We start from the raw sequence: 22,337 nt of genomic DNA, 5'->3' as shown, positions 1-22,337 counted from the left end.
CAAATTTACCTTAAAAATGAAAAAAAAAGATTGAAAAAATGGTTTATCAAAATTTATATTTTCTTACACACTGTGTACATGTATATTATCAAGACTTATAAATTCGTAATAAACAATTATAAAAAAAATGGTTTTTTCCAATAAAATAATTTATTATTCACAAAAATTAATAATTAAGATCAAATTAAGGACAAACTGGATTTCCCACTTGTCCCGGAAACGCTAGCGAATCAATCGCGTGGATTCTACATATCGATTTATATCTCTCTTCGCCATTTTCCCTATAACTCCTACCGCGACTCGTCCTTTGAGGATAATACCCGTTGTAACCATAAGGATAACCGTTATTCTGATATCCGTTATTTTGGTTCCCGTAGTAACTAAATAATTTCCAAGCCGGACCTGCCGCGCACATGTCAAAATATAGGAACAACATGGCTGATACTAATAACGCAGCTAACTTCATGTTATTACTAATGATTCTCCACTAAATTGATGTTATTACTTCTTAACGAAACAATCTACTGAATTTATTATTATTAAACAATGATGTTTAATATATACATTTTGAATATTATCAAAAGCAGTAGCGGGTATAGAGGGATTTACAGATTTTTTTTTATTACCTCATTTTAATTCATTATTAATATAGAGATGGAAATTTCGAAATGTATCGTTGTCAGTTTAAAAATAACTGTGTTTTGATTATATTATATCCAGTAGGTGTAGAGTTGGGAGTTATTTCTGAATAACAGTTTATTGAATAATAATTACGTAACGAAGAGAAATTTTTATAAAAATATTTACTAACCATATTAGCGTAAAGATATTTATTTTTGATTAAAAAAAAGTGTAAATAATCTATACAATGCCGTAAATAGAAAGTCGGATAACATTGAATTTCATGGTATAAATGTTACCTAATCCCTACCCATTTGTTACAAATATGTTTTCCTATGTAACAAAAGGCATCTTGTAACAAAGTAACATGGAATATTTATTTTTAAAATGGTTTTTTACATTTTTTAAAACAACACGTGGTTGAATTGTTGATATTCTAGTAAGGTCGAGACCTTGATTGAGATTCTTGTTTTTGTTATCTTGCATGTTGATTTTGTGTTTTTATACGTTGTGACTAATGCAAAATAGTCATTAATATAAGACGTGTACTTCACAATTTAAAATTTTCGCAAATGTACAAGATGTTTACTTCAACGATAACGTAGAAAAAATTAACAAAAATATTCTCCTTATCTAAGAAACATATACAGGTTGGCTCCCTATATTTCGGCTATAATATTCGTTTAAACAAAATGCAGTTTTAATTAACTATACAGGGTATTTAAAAAAGATATGATCAATTTTATATTGAAACAACTATGAAATAAAACACTGTATTTATATAACTAATAATAAATTACGAGGGGATCGTAATATAAAAACTTTAAGGAAAATTTTCTCCTTATTCAGAAAATATACCAATATATGCAGGGTGGCTCTCCGTATTTAAATTTCAAATATTTTTCAATAATAAAATCTGTATACGAGGTGAGCAAAAAATTGATTTTCTCATTTTTTTAAAAAATTATTCATTTGATGGTTTCTGATATTTCAAACTTCAGAACAAGACAATATTCATCAAATTATTATACAGGTTGTTTATTTTGTAGCTATTTAACGACTTGAGGTTTTTTAGCAATTATTTCACCACAAATGATTGTTTTTCCCTCAAAACTTTCAATTCTTATCGTTTTCCTCCAATTTCTTTTGTTTTTCCCTAAAAACTTTTCAATTTTTATCGTCTCTCTCTCAAAACATTCCTATTCTTTTCGTTTCCCCCTCAAAACTTTCTGAGTTTTTTCCTTTTCCACCTAAAACATTCCAATTTTTTCATTTTCCCCCCCAAAACATTCCAAATTTTTTCGTTTTCCCCACAAATCTTTCCAAATTTTTTGTGTTCTTCTCAAAACTTTCCAATTTTTCGTCTTTCCCCTGAAAATTTTTCAAATTTTTTTCGTTTTCTCGATTTAGATTTGTTTTAATAATTTTATTAGTACAGGTATGGAAATTGTGGTAAAATGAGGAGAAATGGCGAATATATCAATTTCTTTACTTTTCGATAACACTGTATACATTATTTCACACTAAATACAGAAAATAACCTACTTTTGATACTTTTATTGTTTACCAACAGTGAAATTTTCATTATATTCTTTTTTGATAACCACAGAACTAAAATTCTCAACTGGTTTTACATCTTCATCCTTTGTACTATTTTTTTCAGATGTAATTTGATGTTTCATTAAATGTTTACCCAGTAAAGCTTTCGAATACGCTTTATAGTAACACTTGGTACATTTAAGATATTTTTTTAATCTTTGATTCACATCAAGTCCACTTTTAATGCATACAACTACAGAACTTTTTGAAAGTGCCTTGTAACTTCTTAATTTTTGTTTTTTTGGTATCGATACGTCGTTTGTGGGGTTATGTTTTTTTCAAAACATCCTCCTCCCATTCCTGCAGATCCTCAACTTCAGTTTTTATATCAATTTCTCCAGTATTAATGGTATTCCCAAATTCTTGTATATTTATTTCCGGTTTAGTTTTTATAATTAATTCTTTGCCAGTTTCATCGGAAACTGCTATTTTCGACGTTTTTTAGTCATTTTTAATATAAACTCGGGTAATTCTGGGAATATTGAAGGTATAGCGTCAGGTTTTAATTTCGGTCTTTGATATTCTTCCTAAAATACAAACTGCACTGAAGCAGTACTCCCAGAAAGGAAGAAACACAACCAACTATTAAATCCGCTAAAGGAAAACTGAAGATATGTAGACGATAATCGATAACAGAAGAAATATTGAACTATAATAAACAAAATTTTCAAGTACTCACTACAACATCCTTTATTATCCTTCTCCTGAGAATGTCATCTTCTTTAAAGTGTTTTCCACATACGTAATCTTTTGGTGTAATTGGTCTATCTTCACGAGATATAGCTTCCTGCCATTTAGTTAAGAAGAGATCGTTTTTGGGAACTTTATATAATGAAACTTTATCTGTACATTTTCTGTATCCTGTGTAACAATGAGGTACTGCACAAATTCTACCCATTTTTACCACACATCAACATTTATCACTTATTTTGTGAGAAATTGAATTAATATTTTGGTTATAAGTAAATAAAATCTAAATGTCATATATTTGACAGTTGACACTAGTAGATCATTTACCCACAATACGAAGACATCTACATAATCAAGTATTAGATAAACCGTAATGGATATAATGTTAAAAAAGAAGTTTTTTCAAAATATTTCCATATAAATAATAAACAATCAAAATTTGCGTAAATTACTGCCGTTAAATGGACATTTTGTAAAAATAGTTAAATTATATAAATTGAATAGAAAACAAAGTTTTATTATCATACTTTTTAAATAATTTAGGAATACAATACATTAAATCTTAAACGCTATTTATAATAAATCAGTAATTATACCTATTAATGCAAATAGAAAAATTCTTATTATGTTACTTACTTTAAACATTCCTCTTCACTTACTTATAGAGTAATCTTTATCAGGAACTTTAAGGAGGTGAACTTCCACTTTATTCAGTATAACAATATATCAAACTTTATTTTTTTTTTCTTTTAAAATAAATTTCATATGCGATGAAAATGTATAACCTCGAAATTTCATTCTTCTATATTTAATATAGTAGTGGTCTCATTTTTTGTGGATCAGTGTAAATACGTATTTAGGAATAAAAACCATCTAAGAAACATAATTGAAAATCTCTTTATAATAAATACAAGTTTGATACGTTAATAAAATTTTTTTCTAATTTATCTGTTTTTATTTAATAATAAGATTAATAAAAGTAAATTTTGTGAAAACATCAAGGAAGTAATATTATAAATATTGAACTTTCTTGTTGAGTAGTATCATAGAAAGAGGCCATAAATTCATAAACAGGAAGAGAAAAAAAGTAGTAAGTACGTGGATGTAAAGCTAAATTCTTTTTTCTTATTATTGGATTTTGTGAAAAACCAGAATCAAGGTAGATGTTAAAAATACAGAGATAATTAATAGAGTAATTAAAGAGATGGCGTGTACTAAACATCAATATATATATATATATATATATATATATATATATATATATATATATATATATATATATATATATATATATATATATATATATATATATATATATATTTGATACGTATTCAAAAACCATACTTGCTGAGTTAATTTACTTTTTAAGTAAATTTAAGATCCTTTTGCAGTTTTTTTTGTTTGTTAAAAGATTTATTTCATCAATAAACCGCTTCTATTTGCATTTCTATTATTAAATAATATAAAACACACGATTAAAAATCAAATTTTGTATATTAATGTGGAATTGAATCGTGAGTCCATCCCTGTAAAAAAATCCCTAAAACGCAGCTACCCTTAGTTAAATGAAAACCAATTTTTGTCGAGAAAAGCAATTAATAAACCGACATATACACTTACATACGCACACGCATAAATCATACACACATGTCGTCCTTTATCAGTAAAAATTGTGAGGGGAACGGCGACGAAGGAGCGCCCCTCGTAAGCGCCGAGGTAACCTAGCAACGCGGTCGCTCTAGGCCAAACGTTGCCTAGCAACGCCCAGGTGTCGCGAGGTCCAATCAACACAGGCCATCTCAAGATCAATGTTTACACAGAGTATATCCTGGACCTGTGGATGTGTGCAATTTGTCGCTAGCAGGGTGGAAGTCGCCGGAGGGACGGGGTAGATGGTCGACGTTATATGGGACGGTAGTTAATTCCCCCCGAGCACCAATTCAATTTCGTGTAAAATTTCAAATGAAAAATATCGATGTTTCTTTGAAAATATATATAAGGCAAACGTTTCTCCGATTTTTTTTCTCTCGAATTAATATATTTTCACAAATTCAGCCCTTCCCAATCGATTAATCAATAATCTATTATTTTCAATCGTATTGATGACTTTTTAATCTATCTTTGATATACTAAGATGTTGGTACTATATTGAAACATTTTTTTACAGTTTTTGACTTCATATTAGATGAAAATATAACGTTAACTTTCTAAATATAATGAAAATTGTTAGTATCCCTTATTTACGTATTGAAAATGTCATTTCGTGTTGTTTAAAAATGTGAAGATTGAAGGAAATTAGTAGTAAGTACTTATAAAACAATTCTAAAGGGGCTGAAACTTTCTCTGTTTGATGTATGAATAATTTGAATACCACTGATTTGTATTTAATCAAATTTGCTGATTTGAAATCACGTAAAAGAAATTAGTAGAAATATTGTTTGTTTGGGTACGTAATTTGACAGTAAAAGGACGAAAAAAACACAAAATGGACGCAAAGGGTGTATAAAAACCGATGATATTCTGTAGCGACGCAATCAGTTATCCAAACGACCAATAACTCGTGTTTTATAGCATACTACTATTCAATTATTACAACTTCAGCTCCACAAAATAACTTATAATGTTATTTACACGCCTTTGACATAAATACACGTGTTGTTTTTACGGAAATACCAAAAATGATTTATGTCCTATTTTCTCTAATAGTTAAAATACGTGTTCAAAGCAATATGACAATGAAAACCTGAATAATGAGCTATGTACATAAGACAAACATCATGATATTTGAAAAATAGACTAAAGAGTCATGATTAGGGCAAAAAAATTCAAGTAAGCATGAATTTTTAGAGCAAAAGTATTAAAATATTTAAATAGAATTAAATGCTGAAAAAAATGGAGTTGAATTGGTTGAAATATGTAAAATTTGGAGTCCTACAAACTGATTTTTAATCTGTGTAACTTCGCCTTTTAGTTTACTTATAGTAATGAGCGAGAATGATGTACCGATGTCTGTTCGTTTCTTTGGTTAGGTTAGGTTAGGTTAGGTTATCTCAAGTGTATCAATGGTGATCTGATTGTCTTAAAAGTGGTGGTGGTGTTACCGATGAGGACATCAACGCTGTAGAAAAAATCATTTTGGGAGAGCGACGCAGTGATGTACGCTGAAGAATTCATGCAAAATTACAGCCAGATAAGTGACGAGACTGAGTTTTGCACGCGTCTCTTTCAGCGGTATGGAGAGGAAGTTACGCCATCAATGGGGTAGGTGTTGTGTACCGTGTTTTTTGGGACATGAAAGGAGTTGATTTTCCCACTGAACAACGAACTGTTACCGCGCAGTGTTAGAATAGCCTTCTAAAAAACACGTCGAAACTTACTACAGATCAAAACGACGCGATATTCCAATCCGTAGTGCAAGTCAACGCTAGACCGTATACATCTCGGTTTACGATTAAAATGTTACGAATTGGGTTAGAAAGCATTGAAACACCCTCCGTATAGTCCCGATTTGTCTCCATACGTCTATTATTAGAGAGGCGACTTCAATCCAAATAGTTCAGTACCATTCTCCAGGTCTTTTTTCCCGTTTTCTAACCTCAAAGTTTCATTTACAGGAATAGTATATTAACATACAAATGAAAAAAAACTTTTAATTCCAGAAAAAGTTCCAAAGAATGAATGCTGGAATATGTTACGAGTCTTTTATACTATTTTCTCTATTTCGCCTTTATTTCACATAATCTATTTTTAGAAATTGTTCAAAATTCACATTAGTGATATTACGCTGTAACATACGTGGTCGATTGGTAGTACTGATACATGTTTGACAGTTGACTTTGGAAATATTTGGATTTAAATGTAAAATGTTGGGAATTGGGTTAGACAACATTGAAACACCCTCCGTATAGTCCCGATTTGTCTCCATACGTCTATTATTAGAGAGGCGACTTCAATCCAAATAGTTCAGTACCATTCTCCAGGTCTTTTTTCCCGTTTTCTAGCCTCAAAGTTTCATTTACAGGAATAGTATATTAACATACAAATGAAAAAAAACTTTTAATTCCAGAAAAAGTTCCAAAGAATGAATGTTGGAATATGTTACGAGTCTTTTATACGATTTTCTGTTTCACCTTGATTTGACATAAACATATATGTTTGACAGTTGACTTCTGAAATATTATTTGGATTTAAAAGTTACAAAAACTCATTCTGTAAGCGAAATGTCGAATTTCACACTACCAGAATTGCGGGACGTGGCCTCTACCGCTATAAATAATTTAACTCTTCAGAGATTGATACATAATAATTAAAATATATTCATTGTAAGGTTAGGTCTTTCCAAGAAATTTCTAACTAGATTTGTGACTATATTTACTTTATCTAAAAACTGCCTTATATCTTAAAATTGAAATAACCTTACATTTAGCTCACACCGAATAATGCATCGTCCAGTCAGCTGTCAAAATGTCAAAATGAAACTATTATTCAGGGGCACCAACAGAGAGAAATATTTCCATCAAACAAATACGTAAACGCGTAATTTGATGAGAAATATTTAAACTATAATTTTGGGAGTCGTTTCAAAGATATTTTTAAGGTTAATGTGATATACTTCTAAATAATGAAATATTGGATTTTGTGATGAAATCAATTTGTCTTTATTAGTGTCTATTAGTTGTAAAGACTGAAAGTGCGGGATTAATTTCTACAGAATAGCATTAACAAAAACGATTACTATTCAAAAGAACGCATCGGTGCATAACAAAAAAAAGTTTGAAAAAAATAAGTAATTCCTCTAACTCCATCCATCCATCATGAAAGTAGAAAGAGCTCTCTTTTAGAGAGATGAAAAAACTCAAGTGGTATCTCCTCTATTGTTTTCTGATGAAAGCCTCCGCAAGATTACAGTAGATTTTTCTTGTTATCGGAATATGTACCATTCTCTTTTTTTTCATTCTCTCTAAAACTCCAAGGTACAAAGGTTTTTTCGTAATCATAGGCGTCACATAATTAGAATATCAAGAATAACTAAGTTTTTATTGAATCTCGTTCTGAAAACAATCTTATATCTACGAATAACTAAATTTTTTATGAATCTTGTACTGGGAGGGCAAATAAATGAACGGCTACATTAAAATAGCTAAAACCGCATCTCGATATCTTCTATCTGTCCCGAGATATCTTAAGAAATCTATTGGCGAAAACCACGTGTCGCTAGATGTCGCTGAATTTGGTTTTTATAGCAGTGAACCACCATATGTGTTTGATGGTTCAGTTGTTTATGTCTTTTTAGTGATTTTGGTAGAATTTTCTCGATTTTTTTTGTTTGTTTGCGTGGTTAGAAGAAAAAGTCGTGTTTAAGAATTGGTTTAAAAATAACGAAAATTCAAGTAACCCTTTTTAACATCGTGGAATATATTGGAGTCAGATGCAGACCACTGAAACAAAAGCTGTTTTTAAAGCGGCACTTATCGTATTATGTGGTCCCAAAGGAACAAAAACCATTGAAATTTGTGTCTACAGACGTCAAATTTAACTTCCCAGTCCTTAATATCACAATTATTCGGAAATTTCATTAATGATTTCGATTTTTTTAATAAAATTGCTCCATATTGATCATAAATTTGAATGGTTTTAATGAAATTGTACAAATTCATACAAGAATTCTTTTCTAACCATTGAATTCTACAATTTATTCACAACTTCCGATATTGTTCATGGAATTTCAAAATTTTATTAATAAATTCGATTCTTTTGCATGAAATTCTCACATATTGATCGAGAATTTGAATGATTTTCATGAAATTGTACAAATTTATGCGAGAATTCTTTTCTTGACATTGAATTCTACAATTTATTCACAACTTTTGATATTTTTCACGAAATTTCTCAGTTTTATTCATAAATTTGATTTTTTCAATAAAATTGCCCCATATTAATCACAAATATGAATGATTTTAATGAAATTGTACAAATTCATGCAAGAATTCTTTTCTAAACATTGAATTCTACAATTTATTCACAACTTCCGATATTGTTCATGGAATTTCAAAATTTTATTAATAAATTCGATTCTTTTGCATGAAATTGTCACATATTGATCGAGAATTTGAATGATTTTCATGAAATTGTACAAATTTATGCGAGAATTCTTTTCTTGACATTGAATTCTACAATTTATTCACAACTTTTGATATTTTTCACGAAATTTCTCAGTTTTATTTATAAATTTGATTTTTTGAATAAAATGGCCCCATATTAATCACAAATATGAATGATTTTCATGAAATTGTACAAATTCATACAAGAATTCTTTTCTAAACATTGAATTCTACAATTTATTCACAACTTCCGATATTGTTCATGGAATTTCAAAATTTTATTAATAAATTCGATTCTTTTGCATGAAATTGTCACATATTGATCGAGAATTTGAATGATTTTCATGAAATTGTACAAATTTATGCGAGAATTCTTTTCTTGACATTGAATTCTACAATTTATTCACAACTTTTGATATTTTTCACGAAATTTCTCAGTTTTATTTATAAATTTGATTTTTTCAATAAAAATGCTCCATATTAATCACAAATATGAATGATTTTAATGAAATTGTACAAATTCATCCAAGAATTCTTTTCTAAACATTGAATTCTACAATTTATTCACAACTTCCGATATTGTTCATGGAATTTCAAAATTTTATTAATAAATTCGATTCTTTTGCATGAAATTCTCACATATTGATCGAGAATTTGAATGATTTTCATGAAATTGTACAAATTTATGCGAGAATTCTTTTCTTGACATTGAATTCTACAATTTATTCACAACTTTTGATATTTTTCACGAAATTTCTCAGTTTTATTTATAAATTTGATTTTTTCAATAAAAATGCCCCATATAAATCACAAATATGAATGATTTTAATGAAATTGTACAAATTCATGCAAGAATTCTCTTCTAAACATTGAATTCTACAATTTATTCACAACTTCCGATATTGTTCATGGAATTTTGAAATTTTATTAATAAATTCGATTCTTTTGCATGAAATTGTCACATATTGATCGAGAATTTGAATGATTTTCATGAAATTGTACAAAGTTATTCAAGAATTCTTTTCTTAACATTGAATTTCTTCAATTTATAAAAAAATTTTTATTTTTTTACGAAACTGCTTCCTTTACTCAATGAATTTGAATGTTATTAACCTTCAATTTTTCAATGAATTTGTATGATTCTCATGAAATTGCAGAAATCTACGTATGAATTCTAATTCTTAATATCGAATTTTCACAATTTATATAAAAATTTTTATATTTTCGCGAAATTACTAAATGTTATCAATTGATTAGATTTTTTTCATGACATTGCTCCATTTTCTAATGAATGATTTTCATGATTTTATCAGGATCGTTGATCTGTTAATGTGTGGTACGGGATTCTAAGCGGACACATAATCGTGCCACATTTTCAAACAAGGAAAAGATATTTAGACCTTCTAAGAAACGAATTGTCAACGATTTTAAACGCATATTAGATCAAACATACCCTAATAGATGGATAGGTTGATGAAATTTATTTATTTGTCCATCCTGATCTCAAAACATTGCTCAGATTTTTATTTATGGTACCGAATAAAAAATCTAGACATTGGAAATAGTATATTTTGTCCATAATAAGCTCTATTTATTTTGATTAATAGAAATTAATTACGTTTTCATTGGCACGGAGCTTTTAATCAGCATTAGACGTATACGTTTGCATATAAACATTTTAAAAAGTAGATATTCACTAAAAAATCAATGAATAAGACGTAGCACTATAACAACAATATTTACTTACCTTTTCCTCGGTTTCTTTGATTGTTTGTTTTTTATTAAAATCATCGTAGTTGAATTCAATTTTTCATCTAACCACCCTTATTAATATTGACCATACTTTATATAAATGACTTGCTTAAGTTTCACCCTTATATAAAAAATATAAAGCGAAATATTGCGAACACTATGAACCCTTTTTATTTACCGGAAGTTGTACAATAATGGCGGTACGTTAAAAGCCGCCATTTTTATTGTTTGTCGGTTTAGTTGAAATGATTCGCGGCCTACTATATGAAATTCATACCTGTTGGTTGTTATTATAAATTCTATAGAATTTATTGTGGAAGATTTTCTCAAAATAATTGTAGAAAATAAAACGAAAATCAACTGAAACAAAAATAAAATTTAAAAATAACTTGAAGATCTGTTATAAATGATTTATTTTTATCTATGAACGAAAAAGAGAATTTTTTTAATGGTAATAACTCAAGTTATTGAAAATATTGATTTTAGTACCTTCTGAAGTACTGTATGACTCATTTTTTTTTAACTGTCTTCAATTGATTTCACAAGCTGCGATTCTGTATATTCTCATTTCAATTTAGTTCTACCTCATCTCAAATCTCCCAACACTGCATCTTGTCTTTGGTATTTCTCTTCTTCTTTTACCTCATTCTTCTACTTTTATCACCCTTTTTGTCTAAACCATGTTTCTCTTTCAGTTTTGATGAAAGTTGGTTTTGAATGGTATTCATATAGATTCTTCAGCATCATCAACAGTCTAAATAACAATTTTGAATATTGGTGTGTCAGCGAATCGTATGACATGCTACAAATCAATGAATACCAACTATTTAGTTCTACGAAGGTGGTTGGATGTTGGGGAAGAGGTTGCATTGGTTTTTAATGAAGCAGGGATCGCATAGCCACGCCTTTTAGTTCATTTATAACCCTGAGAGAGAAGGATGAACTAGTGTCTATGATATAACTGAAAGACAACCCAGATGGTTCCAGAAGTACCTGATCTGTCCTAGTCCTAGGCAAAGATCGTTCTATCTGCAAGTAAGGTCATTAGGACGGTTTTTTGGGATTCGCGTGGGATGATTTTCATTGAATATCTTGAAAAAGAGAAAACTATCAGCGACGAGTATTATACAACCTTATTGCAACGAACAACGAGCGAAAAATCAAGCAAAAACAATGCACTAGTTCAAACATCCGTTATTGCAATCGCCAGACTCGTTGGTCAAAGATTCTTATTATAAAAAGGGTATCCAGCTTATTAAACATCGCTGGGAAAAGTGTTTGGAGCTAGCTTGAAAAATTAATATACTTTTTTCCAAAAATTTTGAATCTTTTTTGTTCCAGATACTTCTGGAACCGTGTTCGTACGAACGTCGAACGAATTGGGTTGAGAAACGCCGAAACATCCTCGTTATAGTCACGATTTGTCGCCATTGAAGGAGACACTTGGAGAATTGCGATTCGAAAGCAATGCAGATGTAGAATGCCTTCGTGAAACGTCGAAATATTTCCACGAAAAATCGATCCGAAAATTTCCTGAGTGTGTATCTAAAAAACTGTAAAATATTTCAGCTCTGTAACTCAATAATAAAATTCCGTGGAATACTATATCTGCTTCCTTGATGTCATGTAAAATTAAATCCTTCTACAAGAGTCCATGGTGCCACTAAATCTAAATGTATCAATAACAAAGTAATAGTTATTTGTATGCCAAGGACTGGCAGTGCTACTTTGTTGGACGAGTTTGAAAATTACGAGAAAACTTTTTCAATTACACTGCGGAGAGAAAATAAATAATAGAGAATTATAAACATTTTATCATAATTTTTTTTGGTGACACCACTTTATAAAGAGCTCGTACTGTTTTTCGTATCTTGCACGAGATTTATCCGGCAACGAATTAAGAACGACCGCATTGCTTTCTTCGGTGAAATTAGGTGGCGTGGATTCGAGTAACTCTTCATCGCTGATGTTTTCTTTTTTATCATCATTCATTGTTATTCATTAATTTAGACAAACCAAATAATTACAGAACTGTCAACATTGAAATAGCTAGAGTCACTCCAGAGCGTCCCGAAATTGTTTTGCAGTACGGAACTGTCACTTTCACTACATGGAACACTAAAAACGCAGATTTCGTTATGTAAATGATTACAGAACGAACAACTTTCAGATGGCGTCGTCTAAAAAATAGTTTTGTTTAAATACATGCACTTTTACAAATTATTGAATAGCTTTATTTATATTTGTTTTGCTTTGCTAACCAACACGCAATCTCCACAACTTTATTCATATAATTTTCATTGGAAAAAATGATCAACCAAAACTTGTTTGTTAAAAAAATAATCATAAAAAGCAAAATATTAATCCCAATTCTGAATTGTGGATGATAATACCCTAACCTAACTTAAATTGAACAAAACTTGCAGCTGTAGACTGAGAAAAGTTATGGAATATTATTCTATACTCATATCTAATGAGACCCTAGAAGTTACAGGAAATTTTTTGTGTGTAACTAGATGAAAAAGGGCTTTTTTGAACCTAGGTGTTGAATTTCATTTTCCCGGAATTGATAAGCTTCGTATCATCATGAAAATAACTGATTTTTGACTATGCTTTTGATAAAACCATTCTTTCGCTATGGATCTTAATAAATAGTAATCTGACGGTACAAGATCCGGACTAAATGCTGGATATCGTAGTAGAAGTTAAACACCACCAAGTTCTTCCATGTTATGTGCAAAAAACCGCGCCGGCGATTGTTATTTTTGCGTGGTTAATCCTGTAAAAAGACGTTGATAAAAAAAATGCAGAACTCATTGAATATCTTTATTTTGTTTTGTCTTTGGCTCTAATTTACTTTCAGTACCTCAGAGTTCAAGTAAAAATATTTTTGTTACAAGTTGAAGAATTTGTACAATAACAGTAACCAACATAACCTCAATTTGTAACCTCAAAAGACAAATTGAGACGTAGATAATTTTGCATATAAAATTCGACACATACTAAAGCAGGATTTGTGAAGAAAATTCTCGACTTGAACATCCCCTCGTATTATCAGCAAAATTGCCAATCAAGAGAGAATCGAAAGGAGAAAGAGAGAGATAGATAGAGAGAAAGATATATTGGAAATGGTTACCATAGTAACGGGAGATGGTGGTGGCGACGGCGGCACCCGCGGCGAGGATCGAAGTCGGTCGTGTTAGAATTACCGCCCCACAGTGTACATTCGCCAGCTTGTACACTATCGGCGGTGCTCTATTATGTACACTGTTATTAACAAACCACTGGGAATTTCGGATTTACTACGAAACTGCAATAAACAGGAACGTATTAAAACTAATTTCATATAAATGTCTATAATGGCATTTAGAATATTTTTAACATTGTATGTTGGTATTTGAAATGATTTTTTATGTACAAGTTCCAAATTTGTTTTTATCAATTATTTCACGATTGACAAACATATTAAGCATCACCAAAAACCACCATTTGTTAGCCATAATAGCGTTGTCTACAATATGGCGATTATTTGAGATTAAAATGGATTTTGAAGTTTGTGTTTTATGTCATAATATTCAGAGACACGTCAAAAATGTTCATATTCAATGTTCACAAACATTGAATCAAATCGTATCGGTTGATACTAAAACAGCGAATTCGATTGATTTCCCGTTTGATTTCAATGACAATGATTTGACATTTGACAATAAATAATTGAACTGGAGGACGAATTTGTTAGTAATTAATTAGATCTCCACGGAGATTAACTCGTGAGAAATTCGATATGATAATTAATTCGCCGTTGACGAAAAAAGAATTAGAAATCGAATTTCTAAAATATTTGGAATGCTCAAATGTTACCAAAAAACATGTATTAAAAATAATTCACATCTCTGCTATTATGACATGCGACGTGACAGCTGTCAAGTCAGTAGAATTGTCACTTGTTAATTTTTTAGTTAGGTCGTGCGACCGAGAAAATTTTCGAAAAATTCAGGTTGTTGTTGTGACAATCTGTTAAAGTTGACGCATCTGATTGGTAAATTTCCGGAAACATGGAAAAATGGAGGAGTTTATCCAATTTTTAATGTTGTTTAATAAGGTTAACCAAAATTATATTAAACTTTTATTTGTTAGTTATTTGAAACTCCGCTTCACGACATTGCATTCCATCACGTGCAACATCAGCTTAACTGATTCATTTATCAGTTTCTTATGCTTGAACTCCATAGAACACGTATTTATACCAAAAAAGTTTTCTCGAAGAATTCTAGAAAGTAAACAAACGAATCTTTTGAATCACTTGGCATGGAGTGAATTGAATTCCGATAAATTAAGATGTTTCAATGGCTTCCCATAGCTCTTCTTGTTTTTTTACCAACCACCACCTCTGTAGAATAGTGACTAAATTTCAGAGTAGAATCTTGCATCAATCGTCCAATAAACGCCAGGCCCATTGGTACTCATCCAAGCCCAAACCCGAACAATTCGTTTCCAAAAGTCGACACCACGATACACATAATTAAGTGCAAACCCAACTCTGGACTGCTTGCAAACATTTCGGATCGATTCTTTCCTAGCACTTGCACAGTTTATCAAATCCGAAGCTTTAATTCACACCAACAACAAGACAGAACCTTTCGGTGCAAGTTTTCGTTACGTCACTCTGGCCACGGTACTCGCATTGAAACCTAGATGAGTTACTAGTTTTCTAATAGACCAGCCATCTTTCAATTTGGCAATAATGCAGCTTTCTGAATTTATTTTAGTTGAGAAGGTATTAAGTACACTTTTAATTCAACTGAACTCAATTGAATAATGAATTATTTGTGACTGACAGATGACAGTAAATATTCGCACGGCCGGTTGATTTAGCCTACAGTTCGTTGAGGATGTTCAGCCTGTAAACTGTCTTCGAATTGTACCGCTAGATTCAAGAGTGGGAGTTTAACAATCTTTTTAACCATCAAACTTGTTTAAGTTAGTCTATTTGACACTTTTTGTTTTGCATACATTCCTTAAATATTGTCTTTTCGTGTTTTTTTAGGAGCTATCGAATTATTAACAATTGTACTGTACATTTAATTATCATTTTTGCTTCAAGGCGGTTTGGTAGACACGGCACTATCGAAATTTATGATACACACTGTTCCATGGTTCGGAATTGACTGACATTTGATTGATTTTTTAGACAGATATGACACTTTTCTTCCTGACAGTTTTTTCGTTTTCTTTTCATTTTATTTTACAAGTTTCTTCATTATTTCCCTTCTCCATTATATCTTTGAAGGGAGTGTTTGTATATATGGCAATTTTTGTATATTTTGCAATTTCTGTAAATATCCTTTAAAATAAAATAGTTTTATATTTCTAAATGTTCTGGATTTTTTTATTTTTTAATAATTTTTAAAAGATAGATAAAATTTGACGTTTCAACTTTTCTTTAAGTCTTTATTATATTTTGATAAAATCAAGAACATTTGGAAACATAAACAAATCAAAAGGTCTAAGAAATAAGACATTGAAGGAATTTATAATAAAATATACAGGGTGTCCCACGACGACGTTAAAGCTATCTGTATATGCCAAAATACTTATATAGTAGAATCATGAAAATTTTTACCTTAAGGATTTCGGATACGATCTTTTTAACTAAAATATTTTCAAAGATGTCTTTGTTATTTAAAAAAAAACCTGTATATTAATACATTTTTGAACTTTACGTGAAATTTTAGTACAGTTTTGTCTGTAAACTTTTTTCAAAAAATGCATACTTTTTGAGTTATTAATTTTTTGTTAAAAATTTGACCGTTGCAGATTCTTATAAATTATTTTTTTACGCGGATACCCTTAAAGATATGAGAATTATTTCTCTTCGGTTGCTTTGAGCGTGCTCAGACGTATTTGATTCTATGTTGAAAATTTTTTCATATTATACAGGGAGTGTATAAAAAGTGTTCAAAGTTTAACTTCATAAATATCAAATTTCTTTATTATTTTAAATAGAACTACCCGATTTTTTCTATTTTAATGAATTCAGGGGTAAAAAATAAGGCAACTTCATGTATATTTTCCTATACCTAAGCCTTACCGTTATCCAGATATTAAATGTTTTCTGTAAATTTGTAAATTTGTGGAGATGTAGGCGTGGTCTAAATTTTTCCTTTGACCCGGTGATACAAGCACTAAAAAATAAAAAAGTTTTTTTCTTTATCTTGTCAAGGTCTGTAGAAAAAATAAAATCAAATTGTATTTACTAATCCTATTCCAACTTCTCTCGTTCTCAATTTAATAACGAATAAATAAAATTTAGACCGCATTTCTAAAAATTTACAGAAAACATTTAATATCGGAAGAACGGTAAGGTTTTGCCTTATTTTTTACCCACGAATGCATTAAAATAGAAAAAACCGGCTGGTTCTATTTAAAAAAATAAAAAAAATTGATATTTATAAAGTTGAAATTTAAACACTTTTTATATACACCCTGTATAAAATGAAAAATTGTTCAACATAGATTCAAATACGACTGACCTTGCTTAAAGTAACTGAATATGAACTATTTCCATATATTTAAGGATATTTTCGTAAGAAAATTATTTATAAGTGTCTGCAACAGTGAAATTTTTTATAAAAAAATTAATAACTCAAAAAGTATGCATTTTTTTAAAAAAGTTTGTAGACAAAAGTATACTTAAATTTCATGCAGATTTCAAAACTGTATTAATATACAGGGTAATCTTTTAAAATAACAAAGTTATAGTCAACTTCCGGTTCTACCAGATAGTTTTAACTCGTCGTGGAACACCATGTACAGGGTGTCGTATAAAAAACACGTATATACAGCTTGTTTCAAAAAAGGAGATTTTGTCTCTAGTATAACGCCAATGTTGCCAGTAGTAGCGGCAAAGTCGTAAAAATTGCCCTTTATCTTGAATACGCATGGCGTTACGAAATTTTTTTTACTGAACATATTTTTTTTGAAACGGTAAAATTTCAGATATTTCTTAAAATATACAAATATCGCGAAAAAATAACGAGAATTTTTTTGTATATAGAACTTCCTTTGTTGTTTCAATAAACATATTCCGTATTTCATCCCCATAGTACTATATTACATACACACGGGAATAGAAAGGGATGAATGTAATACAGTTTTCCTAATTAAATGCGGATATTGCTGCTTAATTGAACGTCATCCATCCAAAGGGAGACACCGAGAATAGGGCATAACACAGAGAGCCCTTTCTGTTACCGACATTACACTCCCGGCAATGTTTTACCCTACAGGGTGAACGTTATATATATATAAATTCATATAACCCATTATTTAGAAAATATATTTAATAACTTTTAATAATATATCGTCTTTTTGGTATAAATCAATTTATAATCCTGTTTATAGATCCTGTAAATTGAAGATCAAGTATATAGTATGTTTAAAGGATAATAAAACCACCCTTACCACTCAAATATATCAAAGAAATTTAGTAAGATTGATTTGTGGGATATGTCAGATTAAATTAAAACAAATTGAACATAAAGAGATTTATATTATTTTCTTAATAAATAATATTGATGGGAGGTCTTTCGATAGAGTTCGTCTTAAGGGTTTAGAACTGTAAAAGCTAGTTTTTTCTTGCTTAAACCCTTTTTTTTTTCGTCACGCTACAAGCTACTTTTGGGTTGTCGGTCACCTCGTTAAATTTAAAACAAAGTAATTGCTGGTTTTAACGGAAAAACTTCATCATCGCATTAGCAAATCACTGACAAAAAAACTATATTTTTCCCTCTGATATCTTGAAGCTAATGGCATGAGCTTCAAAATGATTTATACTAATTAGGTTATACCTTATAAAAGGTAAATAAAAAAGTAAATATGTATATTGATATTTTATAGAAACCCTCATTCTCATATATGGTGCCTAATATGTATGTTAATGATATAAAGAGTGGATTTATTTGATCAAAAACATAAACTTTTCGTTAAAAACAAATTTATGATGACAACAAACTAATAAACTAAACTACGTAATAATTCTGAAGAACTGAATATAAATTTTCATACGTGCGTAAAGAAGCTATGAAAAAATAAGTAAAATGTATCACAATAAAACAAAAAAGATAAATACGAGCAAGGTTAATAGAATAATAGAAGGTTTGTGACAATAACAAGATGCGCAGTAGACAAGTGACGTCAACGGTTCTTCACAGCTGTGAGTCTCAATAAATTCGTTAGTTAGAATTATATTCGTTTGTATAGCCAGATAACATGATGTTCGTGACGTTCTGTTTGACAACAAAAATATAAACAAAACAAAAATGTACACATGATGACGTAGCTGGTGTTCCAGCAGCTGATCGTTTGTTCACAAAACGCGCATGCGCATGTCACAAACCTTCTATTATTCTAGTAACCTTGCCTACGAGGATGTATCGATATCTAGTTTCATGCATAAACAAAATATTGCGTTATCATAGCAACGAACAATAACTTATTAGAAGTGTCAGTGTGAAGTTTGACGTCAAAAAAGTAAACTGGTGGAGTTACGCAATAACTTAGAAGAAAAAAGATGTCCGTTACCTGTATTTAAAAGGGTTAAGAGGTAAGCAGATTTACGAAGATATGCTTAATACCCTTGGTGATCAATGTTCTTCGTATGGCACCGTGAAAAATTGGACTGCGAGCTTCAAAAGATGTAAATTTTCCATTGAAGATGATGACCGATCGGGAAGGCGCCAGTTTTTGTGTCAATCCCCGAAAATATCGATGCAGTTCATGACATGATTTTATCAGACCGTCGAATTGGACTAAAACGGAATCTGAAGCACTGAATATATCATACGAACGCGTTCATCATATAGTTTACGTCAATTTGGACATGAAAAAAATTGCTTCAAAATGGATCCCCAAATATTTGAATGTTGACCAAAAGCTTGCAACTGTAGAAGTATCGCGTTCGATCTGTGCTCGATTTGAAAACGATGTAGATTCCTTAAACCGAATTGTTACTATGGATGAGACTTAAGTACATTCCTACGATCCAGAAACAAAGCAATAATCGATGGAATGGCGACACTCTGGTTCTCCAAGACCTAAGAACTTTCGTGTCCAAAAATCTGCTGGAAAAGTTCTTGCTTCAGTTTTTTGGGATTGCCATGGAGTTATCATGATTGATTTTTTGCATAAGGGTAGAACAATAACTGGAGATTACTATTCCACATTACAACGGGAAAAAGACGCGGAAAGCTATTCAAAGGTGTTTTGTTTTTGCAGGACAACGTCCCTGCACACAAATCTAATACAAAAAATTCGTGATTTAGGGTTTGAATCACTAGAACACCCCCCTTATTCACCAGAATTGGCTCCATCCGTCCATCATTTCCTTCCTCAACTGAAAAAAAGTTTAAAAGGTTGTAAATTTTCTTCCAACGAGAAGGTAATAAAAGTTGTGAAGGTCTAGTTTGCAGAGCAAGAAGAAACATTTTTTTTTGAAAGGTCTAGAGACGTTGCAGGTTCGTTGTAATAAATGTGTCCAATTAAGAGGAGAATATGTTGAGTGATAAAATATTTTAGACATTGAATTAGCATTAATCTGAGCAGACAAAAATGATTTTATCATTCTTGATGATCCCTACGAAGTTTTCGTGAAAGTACACCGAGCACAATTGCACAATTTTCTTTAACGTCTTCTTGGCAAGCTTTGCAGTACCATGATTCTTCGTACCTAATTTTTTCTCCCAGATCTTCGTTCTCTGAATCGATTTTTTCTATTTTGGTGACTTGTCTTCCTGTTATTTTTTTCTATTCCAATTTGGACTTCTTAGTATTTATCTTCATTTCCTTTATTTAGAATGTTTTCCACGTCAATATTTGAATTTCTTACCCTTTTTTCTTTGATGCACGTCTTCTTAGCTTTTTCATCCGATCTTCTCTTTTCGATTTTGTGTTTTGCTTCGTCTTACTAGGAAAAAGGAAAAGGTTTGTATTAAAGTCTCGCTGTATAAAGCAAAATCGTCATCTACCGATGAAAACCTACATGATGACGACCATTTTTGCTTACAGTGTCGTTTCGATTCAAATTTATGGCAACCAGAAATCTGCGATATGTTTTTCTACGATTGACAATTGGAAGGTAAAGATTGAGGTGTAATCTCCCTTCCAAAATCTTGGTATTCTTCTACTCTTTTATTTTTTCGATATTATTGTCATCCTCAACATTTTTTTCTGTTAAAACACGCAACAGCTACTTTTTCAATAGCATTTGGATTGAACGTATAGATACCCATTGAAGAGAAATTTTGTGGAGTTACTGCTTTATCCCAAACGATACAGAATAGTTCCCCAAACGTTTGTTTAGCTATAGCTCGGTCTTTGTGGCGAGTCCGATACAAAAGTTCATCCCAATGATGCTCGAATACAGCCTTGTCCATTGGCTGCAGCTCATGTGTCTATAGATGGATCTAAATGGAAAGATGCACCAAAATTAAAAGGCATTTTTCTGAAAGCTTGAATTTTCCAAAGTGTTTTATCCATTCGTTGAATGTCTCAATGATCATGCTTGCTTTCTTCGTCATGGTGACCATAATTCCCGGTGGTTAGGTTGTTTCATTCTTTGACCTTCAAATAAAACTGCTGGGGGAATTTTTCCTCCACTAGCATTGTCACAAGCGACGACTGTTCGGGGTGTTCTGGGGCATTCTTCCATATCGTATATTCTCCTTGGTTTATCCATTAAGTCAAGTTCTAGAAGCACTGTTTTGAGCTCATATTTTGAGCTCGTTTTGGAGAAATTTCTGGGTGTTTATTTAAGAATGATTTCAACCAATAGTTACTTAAAGATCTTCGAAGCATTCTGAGTCTTGCTCTTTAGTAAGAATACTTTTTCGGCCCAATGACTGTTTTTTGTGAATATTTTGATTAATATAACGATTGAGAGTCCTGCGAGGTATTTTATATTGCCTTGAAGCAGATTTTTCCAACTTTTCCAACTCTTATGTCCACTGGGAACGAATTTGTTTTGTTTGATAAGGTGACAAATGTCATCCAATACTTATTTTTGCTGGAAACAAACAAAAATTCTATCTGAAAATGTACACAACAAGTGATAAAGCTGCTGAAGCGACCACAATTAGCGAGAACCAGTTCTCTAAACATGAGTAAGTCTGCAGAGCTTACCGTGGAGATGGGGATGACCAATTCATCGACACCTCACTGGTTTTCAAGTCGAAGAAGAGCTCAGAGAAACGCGAAAAGTGTCTGGACAGTCAGAAGAAGACTTAAGACAGCTAACCTTGATCCAAAAAATGATTTTTAGGATTCTAGCAGTAAACTTTATTGTTAAAATATGAATTGATGAACTTTATGTCCGTTATTTGTCTGGAGATAGAGGTTAACGTATCATCTGGTAATCTGGATGTCTAACTGTCGAAAAATTTGTTAAAACTATTCACTACTTCTTTAATGAGTTCTCTACGTTAACTTTTGGTTATTGACGACGCAAATTCACGAATACATCCTGTATAGTAGAAGGAACAAAGCGTAGTCCGGTTTAACTCCGGGGCATATTTAAAC

General features: G+C 30.9%; 1 protein-coding gene across 1 annotated transcript; it reads right to left on the bottom strand.

Moving 5' to 3' along the window:
- Positions 1-2,093: 2,093 nt before the first annotated feature.
- LOC130900736 (uncharacterized) lies at positions 2,094-3,177 on the bottom strand. Its single transcript, XM_057811547.1, has 2 exons — positions 2,900-3,177; positions 2,094-2,747 (listed from the first exon to the last, which is right to left on the bottom strand). Exons 1-2 carry the CDS (start codon positions 3,116-3,118, stop codon positions 2,646-2,648), a joined length of 321 nt encoding a protein of 106 aa, XP_057667530.1. The 5' UTR covers positions 3,119-3,177; the 3' UTR covers positions 2,094-2,645.
- Positions 3,178-22,337: the final 19,160 nt, after the last annotated feature.

The sequence above is a fragment of the Diorhabda carinulata genome, chromosome X (assembly GCF_026250575.1).
Source record: "Diorhabda carinulata isolate Delta chromosome X, icDioCari1.1, whole genome shotgun sequence".
Classification (NCBI taxonomy): Eukaryota; Metazoa; Arthropoda; class Insecta; order Coleoptera; family Chrysomelidae; genus Diorhabda; species Diorhabda carinulata.
The sequence above is the reverse complement of the archived record's forward strand: the minus strand, read 5'-3'. Positions and strand labels throughout refer to the sequence as shown.